At 54.1% G+C, this 15,268-nt stretch overlaps 2 protein-coding genes across 2 annotated transcripts; both read right to left on the minus strand.

Annotated features, from left to right (window-relative positions):
- Window positions 1-259: 259 nt before the first annotated feature.
- On the minus strand, window positions 260-7,026 carry HSD17B1 (hydroxysteroid 17-beta dehydrogenase 1). Its single transcript, XM_065909420.1, has 6 exons — window positions 3,905-7,026; window positions 3,624-3,791; window positions 3,302-3,481; window positions 3,027-3,120; window positions 2,425-2,602; window positions 260-2,335 (listed from the first exon to the last, which is right to left on the minus strand). The coding sequence occupies exons 1-6, from the start codon at window positions 3,999-4,001 to the stop codon at window positions 2,099-2,101; spliced, it is 954 nt and encodes a 317-aa protein (XP_065765492.1). The 5' UTR covers window positions 4,002-7,026; the 3' UTR covers window positions 260-2,098.
- Window positions 7,027-7,169: 143 nt separating this feature from the next.
- On the minus strand, window positions 7,170-14,222 carry NAGLU (N-acetyl-alpha-glucosaminidase). Its single transcript, XM_065909419.1, has 6 exons — window positions 13,705-14,222; window positions 12,745-12,892; window positions 11,366-11,512; window positions 11,149-11,234; window positions 9,780-10,036; window positions 7,170-8,603 (listed from the first exon to the last, which is right to left on the minus strand). Exons 1-6 carry the CDS (start codon window positions 14,088-14,090, stop codon window positions 7,399-7,401), a joined length of 2,229 nt encoding a protein of 742 aa, XP_065765491.1. The 5' UTR covers window positions 14,091-14,222; the 3' UTR covers window positions 7,170-7,398.
- Between the last annotated feature and the right edge of the window lie 1,046 nt (window positions 14,223-15,268).

Raw genomic sequence — 15,268 nt, forward strand, 5'->3', positions numbered from 1 at the left:
TGGAAATGCAATATTAAGGGGTTTACCCTTTGGGTCCCTGTTCGTGGCGCCACCTGCTGAGGTCCAGCCCTGGCAGGACCAGGAATACCCAAGGGATGAGTGGCATTGGCGAGGAAGACAGACAGACAGACAGACACACAGAAGGTTGCGTAGAAGAGGTAGCTTTTTTTTTTTTTTTTAGGATAGCTCAGTTTTTATAGAATGAATGTTACCTTCCCCTTAAGTCACCACATATTACATCAGATATTAGTTTGTGCTTCCGTCAATATTTTTTCCCATGTTTTTCCCCTATGCATTCATCTATAACGTTTCCCATTACAGAGTTTACACTTGAATGTCCCGTACACAGTCTTCTTGCCTCAATGGCCTAACATCCTCACTCTAACAAAAACAATGCTCCACAAATCTCAGGCATAGTGTAAATTCTTTGGCCAATAAAACAATACATGGGAAGGGTCACAGTAACATGTTTGACATTTCTGAGAATAGTACCATGAGAAAAACCTGATATTTTTCTTTACCTGAAACCACAAAATCTCAATTTACAATGATTAACTATTAAACAGCAAAAACACCTTTAAACAGCAAAACACCTCTATTAATAGAGAGGCAATGGCAGTGAAGCTGGTTAATATAACTCTTCTATTAAAATCCTATATACCCCATTTTCTAATTTTACAAAAATACCCATAATACTCCGTGTTGTTTAAAGAAAGAGAAACAATGAACAAATAGCAACGAGGAATTAGCAATAATGAACATTCTTCCAACCAAGGAGCAAGTAAACTAAAGCAGTATATCTACTTCTAAATCCAAATACCTCTACTCTTTTCTATTCTAGAACATTATAATCTTTTAAGCAAGCATCCAAACTATACCTGTGGCCTTTTCTTTTTTGACTTGATGTTTATGGTTGTGTCCTGAGCCAGAGCAATCATGAGCATTTCCAAAAAGGTTTGGACTTTTCCAGTGAGGCCTTATTACTATATATTATATTTCCAAAAATTAACAGAAAGCCCAACAACAGTAAGACAGAAGGAAGAAAGGGACATACCGGGCCCCCGGGACAACCTCGAGGGGAAGAGCTGCCTTATAGATTCCTTTCTCGTCCCGGCGGCTCCAGAGGGGACATACTGGGCCCCCGGGACAGCCCCATGTGAGGAAGAGCTGCCCTGCAGGTTCCTCTCTCGTCCCATGACCTTGTCACAGACTGGGTGCATCCCGGCGGCTCCCAACAGGGATCTCTCCTGTTGAGTGCTGTCTAGGGCAGGAGGCAAGGAGGGGGTGAGTGGGCTGTCTCCTTTGGGCTCATTTAGCCTTGTTTCTTCTTTACACATCTGGCTTCTACAGAGGAACACAATGACAATAGTAACACCCCTAGTAGTAACACTGTTAGTCAGTGCCTGCTATTAAGACCTCTAATACCAGCACTTTCAGGCACTATCTCAGTTCATTCTTATCACAACCCATGGTATTTGTGTGCCTACAGCGCTCAGGTGTGTCTGATTCTTTGTGATTCAGTGGACTGTGACCCTCCAGGCTCCTCTGTCCATGCAATTCTCCGGGCAAGAATACTGGAGTGGCCTGTCATTTCCTACTTCTGGAGATCTTTCTGACAGGGACCGAACCAGTGTCTCCTGGGTTAGCAGGCGGATTCTTTACCACTGCGCCACCTGGGAAGCCCCCACATAGGTATCATATCCATTTTTCAGGTAAGAAAAGAGACTCAGAGAAGGTAAGAACGTTGCCTAAGGTTCCGTGACTCTCAGGAGCCACGTCCATCGCAAGCCAACTCTCCCCCGCCAGGACCACCTAACTCCGATGGCTGCAAACACCCCTAGGCCAAGAATACAGGGAATGCTCCCCCTACCCTTCGGCGAACTTGAGGCCTGACCTGGAGCTAGCTCTTTCCCTTTCTGGGCCTCGGTTTCCGGAGGTATCACTCGGGCTAACACCGTCTTTCGGGATCATCCACCCACTGTGCGCGCCGGTGGTCACGCAGGTGCAGCCCAGTCAAAGCCCCTTTCCGTTCCCCAAACGCACGCCATCCCCCGGGGCCGCAAAGGAGAGCGCGGGAGACACCGGCGGATTAGGCCTTTTATTGCGGGGCGAGAGGAGCGCGGAGCTCAGATGCCCCCAGTTTACCAGCTTCGGCCTCCGCCCCGGCGCCGTCGGAGCCCTCGGCCGCCTTGTCGTGGAACGCTGACTGGTGCGCGGCGGCGACGTAGCTGGAGCCGCTGGGGTCGGAGACGCGCAGCTGCACCAGCGGCAGGAACCGTTCGGTAGTGAAGTAGCGCAGGGCCGGGCGCGGGGCGCGCAGCGCCTGGAGGAAGACCTGCAGCGGCGAGAGGAGGCGCGCTGGCCCGGGCTGGGCTGGGGAGCCCGGGGGCCGCCCCCGTTCCCGCAGTCCCGCTCGGCGCTCACCTCTACCACCTCCTCCGGGTCCTGACCCGCCTCACGTATGACCCGCTCGCAGTGGCGACGGTAGCGGTAGAAGAGGTCGCGGGTTTCGGCGTCCGCGCGGTCCAGCATCCCGCCCAGGCCGCCCTCCAGCTTCTCGGGGAAGGGGGTGTGCACTGGGCCGCATTCGATGAGGCTCACACTGCGGGCCGGAGAGCGGCGAGTGAGCGCGGGCGGATGCAAGCCCGGAAGGGAGAGCCAGAGCGGGGCTCGGGCGGCGGGCATTGAAAGCGGGCTTACAGCTGGAAAAGCGCTCCCACATCCTTTGGAGGGTGTGAGAGAGGCTCTGGCGTCAGAATGCCAACCTGGCCGGGTCACTTACAACGGTGTGACCTTGGGTCAGTCACCGAACCTCTCTGGGCCTGAGCTGCCCCATACCGACGCCTCAGCAGCAGGGTGGACAGGTGGAACGAGAGGATGCGTGCCGAGCGCCCCGTCCTGTGCCTGGCGCACAACCAACGGGAGCCGCACTGGGGAGAATGCCTGAGAGCGGTTCCAACAAGATGGGGTGCTGGGGTTCCCAAAGTCAGGGGTCAGGGGCCCCCCGGGGCAGGGAGGTGACTCACTGGACCCCGAAGGGCTGCAGCAGAATCGCCAGACTCTCGCACAAACCCTCGAGCGCGAACTTGCTGGCGCAGTAAACGGCGTTGAAGGGAAGCGCTGGGAGGGAGAGGAGTCTGCTGGGGCGCGTCCGGGAGGGGGTCCGCGGGGAGGCGCGCCGGAGGGGCCCGAGGCAGCCTCACCAGGCCCCTCCCCTTTTATTGGACACCGTCCTCCCCATCGCTCCGGCTGAGCCACCCCCACCCCGCGCGCCTCTGGCCCTTGGCCGCGTTCCACTCACCCATCAGGCCGCCGACGCTCCCGGTCACCAATATGCGTCCCGAGCGGCGGCGCTTCATGTCCAGCAGGAAGGCCTGCAGCATCCGCACGGTCCCCATTAGGTTCACGTCCAGCACTGCGTCCACGCTGCCCTCCTTGTGGGCCTCCAGCGGCCCCACCAGGCCCCGGCCTGCGTTACACACTGCGGGGAGAGAGACCCGACCCCGCCGCCTCACGCACGGCCCTCCTTCCGGCCCGTCCCCTCGTGCTCCGTGGGCCCGGGACATCTTGGTCTGGACACAGACTGAGGAAGGCTCTTGGGCTTGTTTTGCAGGGAGGCTCACCCAGCACGTCCACGCGGCCCTCCGTCACGCGTGCCTGGGCAGCGGCTATGGAATCAGCATCCCTCACGTCCAGCTGCAACGTCTCCAGGGAGCCGGGAGGGCACCCTCGGGACTGGGCGGCCTCCAGCAGTGGGCCCTGTGACGCCAGGTCCCTCAGCGTGGCATACACTGGAGATTCAGGGAGAGGACAAGGCTCTGAATTTCGGTCTTTCAGCCTTACTTAGGCCCCCTGAGGCCGGGAAGGAGTTGCTCCCATCTCTCCACCCCGTTCCATCAGGTACCTTTGAAGCTCTGGGACGGGTCGGACGCCAGTCGCAGGGCCAGGTGTAGGCCAATGCCGGAGGAACAGCCGGTGATGAGTACCACGGTGCGGTCCATGGGGATGTGCACAGGGAGAGATCCCGGCAATGCTGGGCTCTGGGCTCCGAGGATGGATATCACCTGCTTCGCTCCGCCCCTGCCCTCCGAGGTCCCCACCCCTTTGTTATGTCTGCAGCACAATCTCAAGGCTGAGCCCTCCTTGTGGGTCCCTGGCCTGCTCTCCCCAACCTACTCTAGGTCAAGGCAGAGAAGAGGGCCCCTGGCTTAGAAAGCCCCTTCTTTGTTAGGCAGAGGGAGGGTGAAGTTTTGCAAACAGGAGGTATGAGCTCCCATGTGGGCGCCGAGTGCCCTGGGCAGATCTTGCCCTGGCAAGCCTCTGTACCACAGGGACAGTTTTTTGCCAAAGTTTCCGGCTGAGGTTGTGGAAGTGTTTTGGAAGGGCATTCTTGGTGGAAAGGTCAGGTGTGCTCAGTTGCTCAGTGGTGTCCGACTCTTTGCCACCCTGTGGACTGTAGCCCGCCAGGCTCCTCTGTCCATGGAATTCTCCAGGAGTGGGTTGCGTTTCCCACTCCAGGAGATCTTCTTGACCCAGGGATCCAACCCATTGTCTCTTGTGTCTCCTGCATTGGCAGGTGGATTATTTACCACTGCATCACCTGGAAAGCCTCAAAGATCAGGAGTTGATATTAAATCTGAGGAAGCTTGGTGGCTGAGTCAACCAGGAAGCAGCCTGATCTGGCTTTGACTGCTGAGGGCTGTGATCCAACCTTGGAGGAGGAAGGGAGTGAACAGGCACCAATGAGTGAAGATGAGCTGATCAACTTAATAGATGGTGTTTTGAGAGACAAGAACATGACAGATACAGGAACTATGCTGAGTGGCAAAAATCACTGCCACAGACATGATGTGGCCATGTGCTAGTTAGATGCTAATGTGACCCATTCTAATGTGATGGAAGGCTTTTGGTAATGCAGAATAACCCACTTTCAAAACAATACCAAACAGGTATTTTGGTAAAAACCTGTAGCAGCATGTTACATTAGGGTGAAAAGAGAAATCAAAAAGCAAAGAAAGGGGACATATGGTAGTCTCCAAGTACTGTTAAATCTCTAACTGGGCAAGGGTCTGATCAAAGAGTTCTTTTAAGAATACTGGATACTTGGAGATGACCACTCAGAAACCGGACTGGAGAATGCTGCCAGGCTCTCGATTTTAATTTAAGTTACGAGTAAAGTATAACAAGCTTTTGTTAACCAGACACATTTTTTCAGTAACAGAAAGAATGGAATAAATGCCAGATATTTCCCCTGGGGATGTCCTGTCTCTTCAGGGAAATGTGGTCTGTATTCTGTAAGTTTTCCCCTGGCCTAAATTAAATGATTATTTGTTCCAGACAAAGGAGTATTTATTAGACTATTTCAAAGTGACACCATCAGGGCTTCCTGGATGGCTCTGTGGTAAAGAATCCTCCTGCCAATGCAGGAGACGTGGGCTCAATCCCTCATCCAGGAAGATCACACATGCCTTGGAGCTGCTAAGCCCGGGAGCCACAACTACTGAGCTCATGTGCCCTCGAGTCCTGGCTCTGCAATGAGAGGTGACTACAGTGAGAAGCCTGTGCATTGGAACTGGGGAATAAACCCCACTGACCGAAACTAGAGAAAAGGTCACACAGCAATAGACCCAGCACAGCCAAAAAAGAAAAAGTCACACCATCAGAAAAATGTCAAATAGTTCAGCTACACACAGTCTCTAAGAGTCTGTATGCCCTGGCACTTTAGAAATGATATGCCACTGATATAAGGGATTCACCTTTTCGGTTTTTCAATATTTTATCAATATAAAACCACTGCCACATCCTTTGGAATTCCCAGGTGGCTCAGTGTCTGCCAATGCAGGAGATGCAGGAGATGCGTGTTTGATCCTTGGGTAGAGAAGATCCACTGGAGGAGGAAATGGCAACCCACTCCAGTATTGTTGCCTGGAGAATCCCACAGACAGAGGAGCCTGGGGGGCTACGGTCCATGGGGTGGCAGATTTGGACTTGACTAAGCACGTCTGAGACCATGTCCTTACACTTTCTTCTTCAACTAGGAGTGTTCTCAAATCTAAAAGTGTTCTTGGGTGGTCTTCTCTGGTGGTCCAGTGGCTAAGACTCCTGCTTCCAATGCAGGGAGCCTGGGTTCAATCCCTGCTCAGGGAACTAGATTCTACATGCCACAACTAAGAGTTTGCATGCTATGACTAAAGACCTGAAGATCTATGAACTAAAGATTGAAGATCTTCCATGTCACAACTAAGACCCAGAGCAGCTAAATAAATTTAAAACTTTTAAATTAAAATTTTATTTTAAGTACATGTAAATTTAAGTATATTTAAATTTATTTAAATTTTTAAAGTATTCTGTTTCTCATCATTAGTAAATGTTTTAGCTTTCTAAATATTTGTATTTAACTGTTGCTTCTAGGGTTTTGTTTTTGCAGTTTAGAAACTCTTAGGAATATAAAGACTATCCCTTCTGCTTGAAACAGCAGAATACTAGCCAGACTAGCCTAAGCGAAAAATGAAAAGATTCTTCACTAAGTACAGTGATTAACCTGATATAAGTTAGATTTGGAAGGAATGTTTTAATTACCTCTTCTAGCCTGAATACATGAATTCTTTCAGATCAGGAAAGACTAGACAAAGAAGCAGCAGCTGATTATAATTTGGTTTATGGCCTGTCAGATGTACTGTGATAAGAAAGCTGAAATGATGGTTGAAGGGGAAAAAAAGTTGCATAAAATTTGCTGTAAGCTATATAGAGGCTTGTTTTCTGAAGTATTCTTATAAGAAAAATAAGTGTTTGTAAAAATGGTTTCCATCTCAAGTATTTGTGCAACTAGAGCTGAATTATATTCTATTCTTGTGATATTTCATTATTTTGAAAGATTTATATAATCAATTCTGGATGTTTGACCAATAAAACTAAAAACAAAACATGGAGGAAGCCAAGGCAAGAGGGCAGGGAGACCTGACCTCATTAGTGTTCATGCTACAGCCCCGAGTCCTCCCTGGCATCATGGCATTGACATTCTTGTTTTGTTTTGTTTTTTGCTGTGCCACATGGCATGTGGGACCTTAGTTCCCTGACCAGGGATGGAACCTGCACCCCCTACAGTAGAAACAGGGAGTCTTAACCACTGGACCGCAAGGAAGTCCAGCACTGACATTCTGACACACCCATCCAAGTGATTTACCAGTTTATTAAGTTGTATTAAAATAGTACTTTGATCCCAAATTTGGGATGTGGAGGAAGGCAGCTGCCCCTCCAGACAGTCTGCGCCTGACCCCATGGGCGTGAGTTCCTTCACTCAGGCCTGTGGCGCTCCTCTGACACCTGCGCAGCCCCAGACCCTGGGAACCTGCCCAGGTTTGGAGTCTGGGGGGAAGGTGGCTTGAGGGTGGTGGATTGTCAGAAGGAGCCAGCCCGGGGGTAATATTTGAGGAAGAGCTTCTTGACCAGGTCCACCGTGTCTCCTTCAGGCTGGCTAGGATACCTCCTTGTGCCAAGGACAAAGGTCTGTTCGAGCTGGAAGGCGTTCCTGTCGAACTGATGCTGCTGGAAGGGGACACGCTGGACCAGGCTCTCCACCAGTGTCTCTGAGAAGAGCCTCCAGCGGGGGGCATAGTAGTCAGCCACCAGTCCCGCCAGCTGCTTGTTGGCGTAGTCTAGGATGTTGCCCTCCGGCCCCCACAGGGTCAGCTGGTAGCGGCTGTTCTGCTCATAGAAATGGGCCTCAGTCTCACTGACCGCCGCCAGTCGGGCCTGCTCCAGCCAGTTGCCCAGCAGGAAGTGGCGGTCACTGGCCAGCACCTGGTCAAGGGCAGGCAGGAGTTCGTAGGCCAGGATGCCACCTGCCCTCGTCAGGGGAACCAGCTCCTTCTTCAGATAGGCGGTTCTCACCTCTTCGTAGTATAAGCTGACCAGCTCCTGGACTGCCTGGCGGGTCACGTCCACCAGGTCGTAGCGGAAGGTCGGGCTGCTGGCCAGGGTGGGGGTGGCTGCCAGCAGTAGCCGCCAGGCTTCAAATACATCTGATCGGTTGTACCAGACAGTGGTGACCATCTGTAGGGATGGTCGCCTGACCAGCGGGCTGTGATTGTGTCCCCGGCACTCCTCGCCCGAGCAGTTGTAGACACTCCGGAGCAGCAGCCGCCACGCTGCCTCTGCATCCCCATGGGAGACCCCGTACCGCCGCGCTGCAAAGCTGGTCACCCAGGCCCCCAAATCGGCCACTGGGTCCTTTCGCCAGCCCAGCTCAGCCATGAGGGCGTAGACGACCTCGTTCTGGCCGATGCCCTCGGGGGCCATGCCCGTGCCTACCATGGTGGAGTTGGGGAAACGGCGGGCGGTTGTAGGGCCTCGGTTCACAGACTCCAGGTCCCCGAACAGGCCGTGGTTGCCCCCGAAGTTATGCAGCATGCACCAGATGAAGGGCTGGCCCTGGAAGGAGGCTGTGCGGACGTACACAGGCTGGCTCTCTGCGAACAGGTCCAGAACGAGGAGGCGGCCACGGGGCACGGCCCCCAGCACAGCTGCCACCTGGGCGGGCCCCCAGAACTCAGGCTGGTGCTGGAAGAGCCAGCCTTGGAGCAGCCACACGGCGTCAGGGTCCACTGTGGTGGGGCAGAGGACAGGAGGGTGATGAGAGAGGGGGCAGGGAGCATGCACCCCACTTTACAGAAGAAACAGAGGTCCAGAGAAGTTAAATGACTCTATCACACTCTATCATTTCCCTGTAAATCATCCCCCTCACCCCCATCATCAGGATATTCTATCACACATAGCCTTCCCCCTGGGACTACCAGTTGAGTACGGCAAAGCTTCAGGGAGCATCAGAATTACCCAGAGGTCTGGGTCCCAGCCCCCCTCATTCTGATTCAGGAGATGGGGGAGGTTGAGAACGTGCAGTCAAACAGGCCCTGGGGTGACGCTGCTGGTCCCAGACCACACTTGGAGCACCGCTGCTCAAGGAAGCCTGAGCCAATTCACCCCAATCTGCCCCTTCCCAGCTGACACAGAGGCCTCTCCAAGCCATTCCTGATCTGGCCCTTCTCCTGCCCTCCCCTGTTAGTGGCAGGGAGGAGTGCTGTGTTCATATTTGTGTGCCAGGAAGGGCACCTTATTGACTGGGGGGCACATCTCTAACCTCTAGCCTACCAGCATGCAGATGTGTGCGTGTGTTAAGCCACTCAGTCATGCCCAACTCTTTGCAACCCTGTGGACTGCAGCCCTCCAGGTTCCTCTGTCCATGGAATTCTCCAGGCAAGAATACTGGAGAGGATATGCACGCCTTCCTCCAGGGGAATCTTTCCAACCCATGGATTGAACCTGTATCTCTTGTGTCTCCTGCATTAGCAGGCAGGTTCTTTACCACTAGTGCCACCTGCGAAGCCCTCAGCATGGACGTACAGACCAAATAAAATGTCTTCAATAGCCAGCACTTAATGACACTTTACTCTGGGCCGGGCATCAGTCTATTTATGAGCGAGCCCCTTTGGCAGATGAAGCGGCCAAGGCACTGGGAGGGAGGGGAGCTCTGCAAGTCTCGCAGGCAGGAAGAGGCAGGGCCGGTGAGGGAGCAGGGTATCCGCTCCGGGGCTCACCTCTCAACCACAGCGTGACTAAATGAGATGATGTGTGTGTACAAGTGTTTGGGAAACGATAAAGTGCTGTGTGTCATAGTGAGGTGTTATGATTCTCCATCCCTCCTCCCACCCCCCTGACCTCTGCCACCTCCATCTCAAGGGCCCAGGGGGACTTCCTTTTCTCACCTCCTGCTGGCACCGTACCTGAGATCATAGCCTGGTAGACAGCAGCGGTGGCTGCAGCCAGGTAGGAGGGCTCCGAAGACGGGGGCTGCATCTCGTTGAAAGTGTCAGCCCCATAGATGTGGTCCGTGCCGAACTCTTTGGTCAGCTCCCGCAGGAAAAGGCTCCCCACGAGGGGGAAGAGGGGATCTTCTGGAGCCAGGAGGAAGGAGCAGGAGTAGGAGCAGTTGAAATGGCCCCAGCTGCCCATCTGGGTGACATTGACCTGAGGGAACACCCTAGTGCGGGGGAGGGGGTGACAGTTCAGACATTTATCGGAGGCTGATGGAGTACCTTCCTCCAGCCTCTCTGACACCTGCAGTTCTGGGAGCCCTCATGCCTCTGGGCCTTTGCCCATGCTGTGCCCTGGGCCTGGAGCTCTTGCTTCCCCCACTCCCTGCTGATGCATCTGGTTACTCCTTGACATCCTTTTCGTGTCCCCTGTCTGGAAAGCTTTGGCTCTCTCTCCTCCTCCCACAGAGAATGAGACAGTTGGATGGCATCACCAACCAATGGACATGAGTTTAAGCAAACTCCGGGAGATAGTGAAGGACAGGGAAGTCTGGCATTCTGCAGCCCAAGGGGTGGCAAAGGCTCGGACATAACTGAGGAACTGAACAACAACCACCCCCTCCCACTGGCTGAAACAAATGACACCACCTCTGCGCTGAGCCCTTGGTGCCCCTCCCTTCCCCAAGCAGAAGTGACCTTGATGGAGAATTGGGCCCACATCCATTTCTTATCACTTGGTTGTATGCCCTTGGCAACGTGTCTCCCACCAGGAGCAGGGCCTCCATGCACCTTCGTGGCTGCATCCCCAGCCCCAGTACAGGCCCAGAAAGTCTGACAAATGTTGACTGAATGTATGAATGAGGTTCTTGCCACTGAGATGGGAAGGCCAAGGAGTGGCCAGTGAGGCCGGCAACATGTGCTGAGTGCTGAGGGCAGTGAGAACCAGGCGCTTATGGGCCCAAGGGAGGTGGTAACCGATGCTGGGGGCCCCCAGCAAGGCTTCCTGAAGGAGAGGAGGCCTCAGCTGGGCCTTGAAGAAATTGACCAGCCACAGGAGAGGATGGGTGTATAGCATAGAGGAGCAGAGGAGCACCCCTACCATCACTAAGAGCTGCCATTTGCTAAGACTCTGTGCCAAGCCATACTATATATATATATATTTTACAAGTGAGGAAACTGAGGCCCAGAGCAGTCAAGGTCACATGGCTAGTCAGTGACAGAACCAGGAATCAAGCCCAGGCCTACATCCAGAGCTTGAGTTTTTCTTTAAATTGTGTCTTGCAGGGGAACATATATTCTCTCTGAGCTGAATGGGGAGGGGGGGAGGGCGGGACATCACCTGGTGAGAGCCTTGGGGACATGCCCTGCAAACGCCGGCAGCACAGGGATCATACCAAACAAGCGCATCCGGTCAAGGATCCGATGCTGGGAGGAACAGAAGGGGTGGTGATGAGCGGGTCTCCTCTCTCCCAAGGCACACAGAGTCCCCCTGCTCCCACCCCAGACCTGTGACTATCCAGCATCAATTCTGCCCCTTCCATTCCCCACCCTTTTACCTGCAGGTAAAGCTGCTTGAGGTGCCAGGAGGGGGGCAGGGGGCCACTCCAGGTGTGCAAGTTGCCCATGCGTCCCCAGGCCAGGAAGGCAGGACCAGTGAAATATTCGTCGATCTCTGTCTGGGTCAGACCCAAGGCCAGATACACCTGAGGAGGAGGGCAAGCCCCACACATATAAACCACTCATCTCTAGTCACTGATTCATTCACTCAACAAACACACATCCATCTCTTCTCTGTGCCCTAGAGTTCCTAAGACAAGCTCTGATCCCTACCTGCAAGGAGCCCACAGTCCAGAAGAAACAGATCAGTGAGCAGGAGAGTTTGCGAATGTCACTCTTGGTGCAGAGGTGGGGTGAGGCACAAAGGGGTTTTCCCTCAAATGGGGAAGGGGCTTAGAAGGCTTCATGGAGCAAGCAGGGCTAGCATGATGGATGAGGGCAGCTCTGCAAGGAGCTTAAGCAGCCCCAGGTGCAGCCAGAGCTCTCGGGGCTCAGGCATGGAAGCTCCCAGGCTGGGCAGAGCCCGATGGTAACAGGGAACTCCTGGGTGTGTTCAAAGTTGAAGGTCTCCCTTAGATTCACATTTCAGAAATGACACTCTGGTACAACTCTGAGAGCCAGGAGTCTTGTTTTGAAAGGAAAATATTTCTTAGAGAGCTCTCTAAGCACTAATGACCAGGAGGTCACTAAAGAAGTATAATTTATGCATGTCTCAGCTGGCATGGAATCTGACCTTTTAATCTCATTAAGTCATCCAAAAGGCCTCCTAGAAACTCAAGATACTTATCAGGCCCTTACCCTAAAATAACTTGCAATTAATGTCTGTCAGTCACAATTCTCATCAGGAACTTCTAACAGTCTCATGGCTTCAAAAAAAAAAAAAAAAGCCCCTACTTCTCTTTCTCAGAGCACTCTTTCAAGTATCTGAGCCTGTTTCCCAAATGGCAATTAGTAAAGTCTCCCAAATAAACTCTTCTTATATGCAGCCTCTTGCATTATTTCTTGGTTGATGCTCTTCAGAGGCTGTGGTGGGCAGGCGACCAAGGAGAGGGGATTGAGAGCCTGAACTGGGGCCATGAGGAAGGATGGAGAGGAAGAGGACAAGAGAGAGCAAGAGCTGCTAATGAAACAGAAGACAGAGAAAAAGCTGACTGACCACGCTGGGGTGGGGAGACGGGGAAACCTGACTTCTTAATGTTTACAGGGGGTGCTGGGGTCCAGCCCTGGGGAAGTGCTCCCACGTGTGTGTCTCGACCATGGAAGCTGGGAGGCTGGAGCCATCACTCGTGCTACCAACACTTCTGGAGCCCTAGTCTCTGTGCCAGATACTGAGCTGATGCGGGGGAGGCGAGACACCTGGGGTGTGGTGGGCACCCACCCGCTGCCAGATGGCCTCCTGGCCGCTCCAGGCCAGCGCCAGGTTGATTCCATTCAGCGCCATCCAGTCGATCTCCTGCTCCCAGCGGGCCCAGTCCCACCACAGGAAGGAGTAGCTGTGTGTGCACACATTCTGGTAATAGCGGTACCTGCAGGCAGGGGCAGGAGCTGGGGCATGGCCCTAGGGGCAAAGAGGAGGTCTCTCAGCCCTGAGGTCCATAATTGGGGGAAGAACTGGGGGAGCAGTCTGCTCTGCCACCCCAGATGGAGCCCAGAGGGGAGTGGCTCCGGGTGTGGCCCCTAGTCTACTGCGTCACTCCAGGATCCATCCCAGGTGGAGCAGAGACTCTGAGGCTTGAGCTTCCGAGGTGTCCATCCACCTATCCCCAGCACTCAGCTCTCTAGCCTCCCAGATATCTGAAAGGGCACAATCCATTTTCATCCCTACTCTGGGTACAGGGTGCCCCTGTCCTGTAAGGGGGATCCCTCTCCCCACAGTCTAACGGGGAGACAGCTGTGTGAATCCATCATCTCAGGGCACTGGGGCAAGCCCTCGAGCAGTGGACTGTGCCAGGCTGGGTGTCACTCCTCAGGGAGCATCTTCAAATAGAGGGTAGGGTAGGAACGGAACGGCATTTACTGCTCACCGATTGTGCACCACAAATTCTACACCCCGCACCGTGCAAATCATCACAATTAGAACGGCACCACCACGGAAGAGGTCATTGTTTCCACTTTTCCATTGTTTCCCGCTGAGGCTCAGAGAGGCCAAGTGACTTGCTCAAGGATACTCAGCTTTTAGAATCAGAGCTGGGGTCTGAGGCCAGTGCTGGCTAGCAGCCGGGCGCTGGGGCGGGGCGGGGCTTCGGCCCGAGTTTGCGCCCCTAGTGGGGGGAGGGGGGCGGGAACGGGGGCAGCGGAAGCTGCAGGGGAGCCGACCGGCGGGGTCCGGCCGCGGTACCTGTTGGGTGTGGCCTCGGTCAGCTCCTCCGGCACAGCGGGCAGGGGCTGCGGTAAGCGCAGCTGAGAGCCCGACCAGGCCACGTGGCAGCCGCAGAAGTCGCGCAGGTATCGGTGGAGCCCCGCGGCGGCGGCCACGCCCGTGGAGCCGAGCACCTGCACCCGCGCCCCGGCACCGCCGCCGCTCAGGCGGTAGGTGTCCAGGCCGGACTCGGCCGCCAGGGAGCGCTCCACCGACACCGAGAAGGCGGCCGCTGGCCCGGGCCCCAGAAGCCGGACTAGCAGCTCCCGCACGGCGGCCGCCTCTCGGGCCTCGTCCCCGGTCGAACCTCCAGCCGTGAGGAGGAGCAGGATCCCCAGGGCCGCGGTCACCCCCATGGCCTCCATGATCCAGCGGTCCTCAGCCCGGCTGTGGCCCCGCGGGGAACCAACAGGGACTCCGGACGGGTCGGGACCAGGGGCGGGACGGCCGTGCCCAATCAGCTGCGGGCCTCAGGTCACGTGAAACTGAAGGTAAAGCACCCGCCGGCGGCCGGGAGACCCAGCTTCCGGGCCCCGCACCAGCTTCTTGTGGGTGTTTTCCGACCACACTTGGTCCAAGAGCGCGTGACTCTAATGATTTCAGAAGTCCAGGACCGGATGTGACTCGCAGCCCTTCACGAGCGCCTTTGGGTATAATGTGCTTTCACGTACAAATCACTTTCCTTTCATCCATCCTACCATTTGATAAATATTTGACATTGGTTTTGTACCAGACACTACCACCCCTCTCCTGGGGAGACCTACAAACCAAGTATTTATATTAACAAAGATTTATATTATACAGTTGACCCTTGAACTGTGCGCGTGTGTTAGGAGTGCTGGCCCCGCTGGCAGTCAAGATAAAACTTTACAGTCAGCCCTCCCGTGTCCCGGGTACTACACCCGCAGATCGTGTAGTACTGTAACTCGTATTTATGGGAAAACGTTCCTGTGTAAGTGGACCTGCGCAGTTCAAATGGGTGTTGTTCCAGGGTCCGCTGTAGTTGTGATTCTGTGCAGGGTACCCAGCCAAAGGCTTCCAAACGGACGTGACATTTAATCTGAATTAAATCGGGATTGACTAGGAGAAGACGGAGGGAAAGACCATTCCTCGAAGGAAAAAATGCATGTATGAATACCCAGGAAGGGTAAGGAAAGAACTGAGCAGGTTTGAGGAACTAAAAGGTCAGGACGTTGGAGGACGGATGTGCCATGAGAGCCTGGGCTGACCGAGGAGCAGGGCCTAGTGGGTGTGTCAAGGGCTCTCATGTGATCTGTAAGTGGTAGCAGCTGCTGAACAGGAAGGGCGATATCTTTTTTTTAAACTTCTTATTTTATACCGGAGTATGGCCAATTAACAATGTTGTGATAGTTTTAGGCACACAGCAAGGGACTCAGTCATACATAAACGTGTATCCATTTCCCCCCAAACTCCCCTCCCTTCCAGCCCGCCACATAACATCGAGCAGAGTTCCCTGTGCTATACAGTAGGTCCTTATTGGTTATTCATTTTAAGTATAGCTGCGTGTACACGTCCATCCCAA

The sequence above is a fragment of the Muntiacus reevesi genome, chromosome 18 (assembly GCF_963930625.1).
Source record: "Muntiacus reevesi chromosome 18, mMunRee1.1, whole genome shotgun sequence".
NCBI classification, from domain to species: domain Eukaryota; kingdom Metazoa; phylum Chordata; class Mammalia; order Artiodactyla; family Cervidae; genus Muntiacus; species Muntiacus reevesi.

Bases quoted from the DNA above. Each gene is read 5' to 3' on its own strand.
- HSD17B1 (XM_065909420.1), bottom strand. From the start codon at position 4,001: ATGGACCGCACCGTGGTACTCATCACCGGCTGTTCCTCCGGCATTGGC. The intron at 3,121-3,301 runs GTGAGTGGAACG...TCTCCCTCCCAG, and splicing joins GAGCGTCGGCGGCCTGATGG to CGCTTCCCTTCAACGCCGTT. The intron at 2,336-2,424 runs GTGAGCGCCGAG...TCGCCGCTGCAG, and splicing joins ACCCGGAGGAGGTGGTAGAG to GTCTTCCTCCAGGCGCTGCG.
- NAGLU (XM_065909419.1), bottom strand. From the start codon at position 14,090: ATGGAGGCCATGGGGGTGACCGCGGCCCTGGGGATCCTGCTCCTCCTC. The intron at 12,893-13,704 runs GTACCGCGGCCG...CCCTGCCTGCAG, and splicing joins ACCGAGGCCACACCCAACAG to GTACCGCTATTACCAGAATG. The intron at 11,513-12,744 runs GTGGGTGCCCAC...CCTCCTCCTCAG, and splicing joins AGGAGGCCATCTGGCAGCGG to GTGTATCTGGCCTTGGGTCT.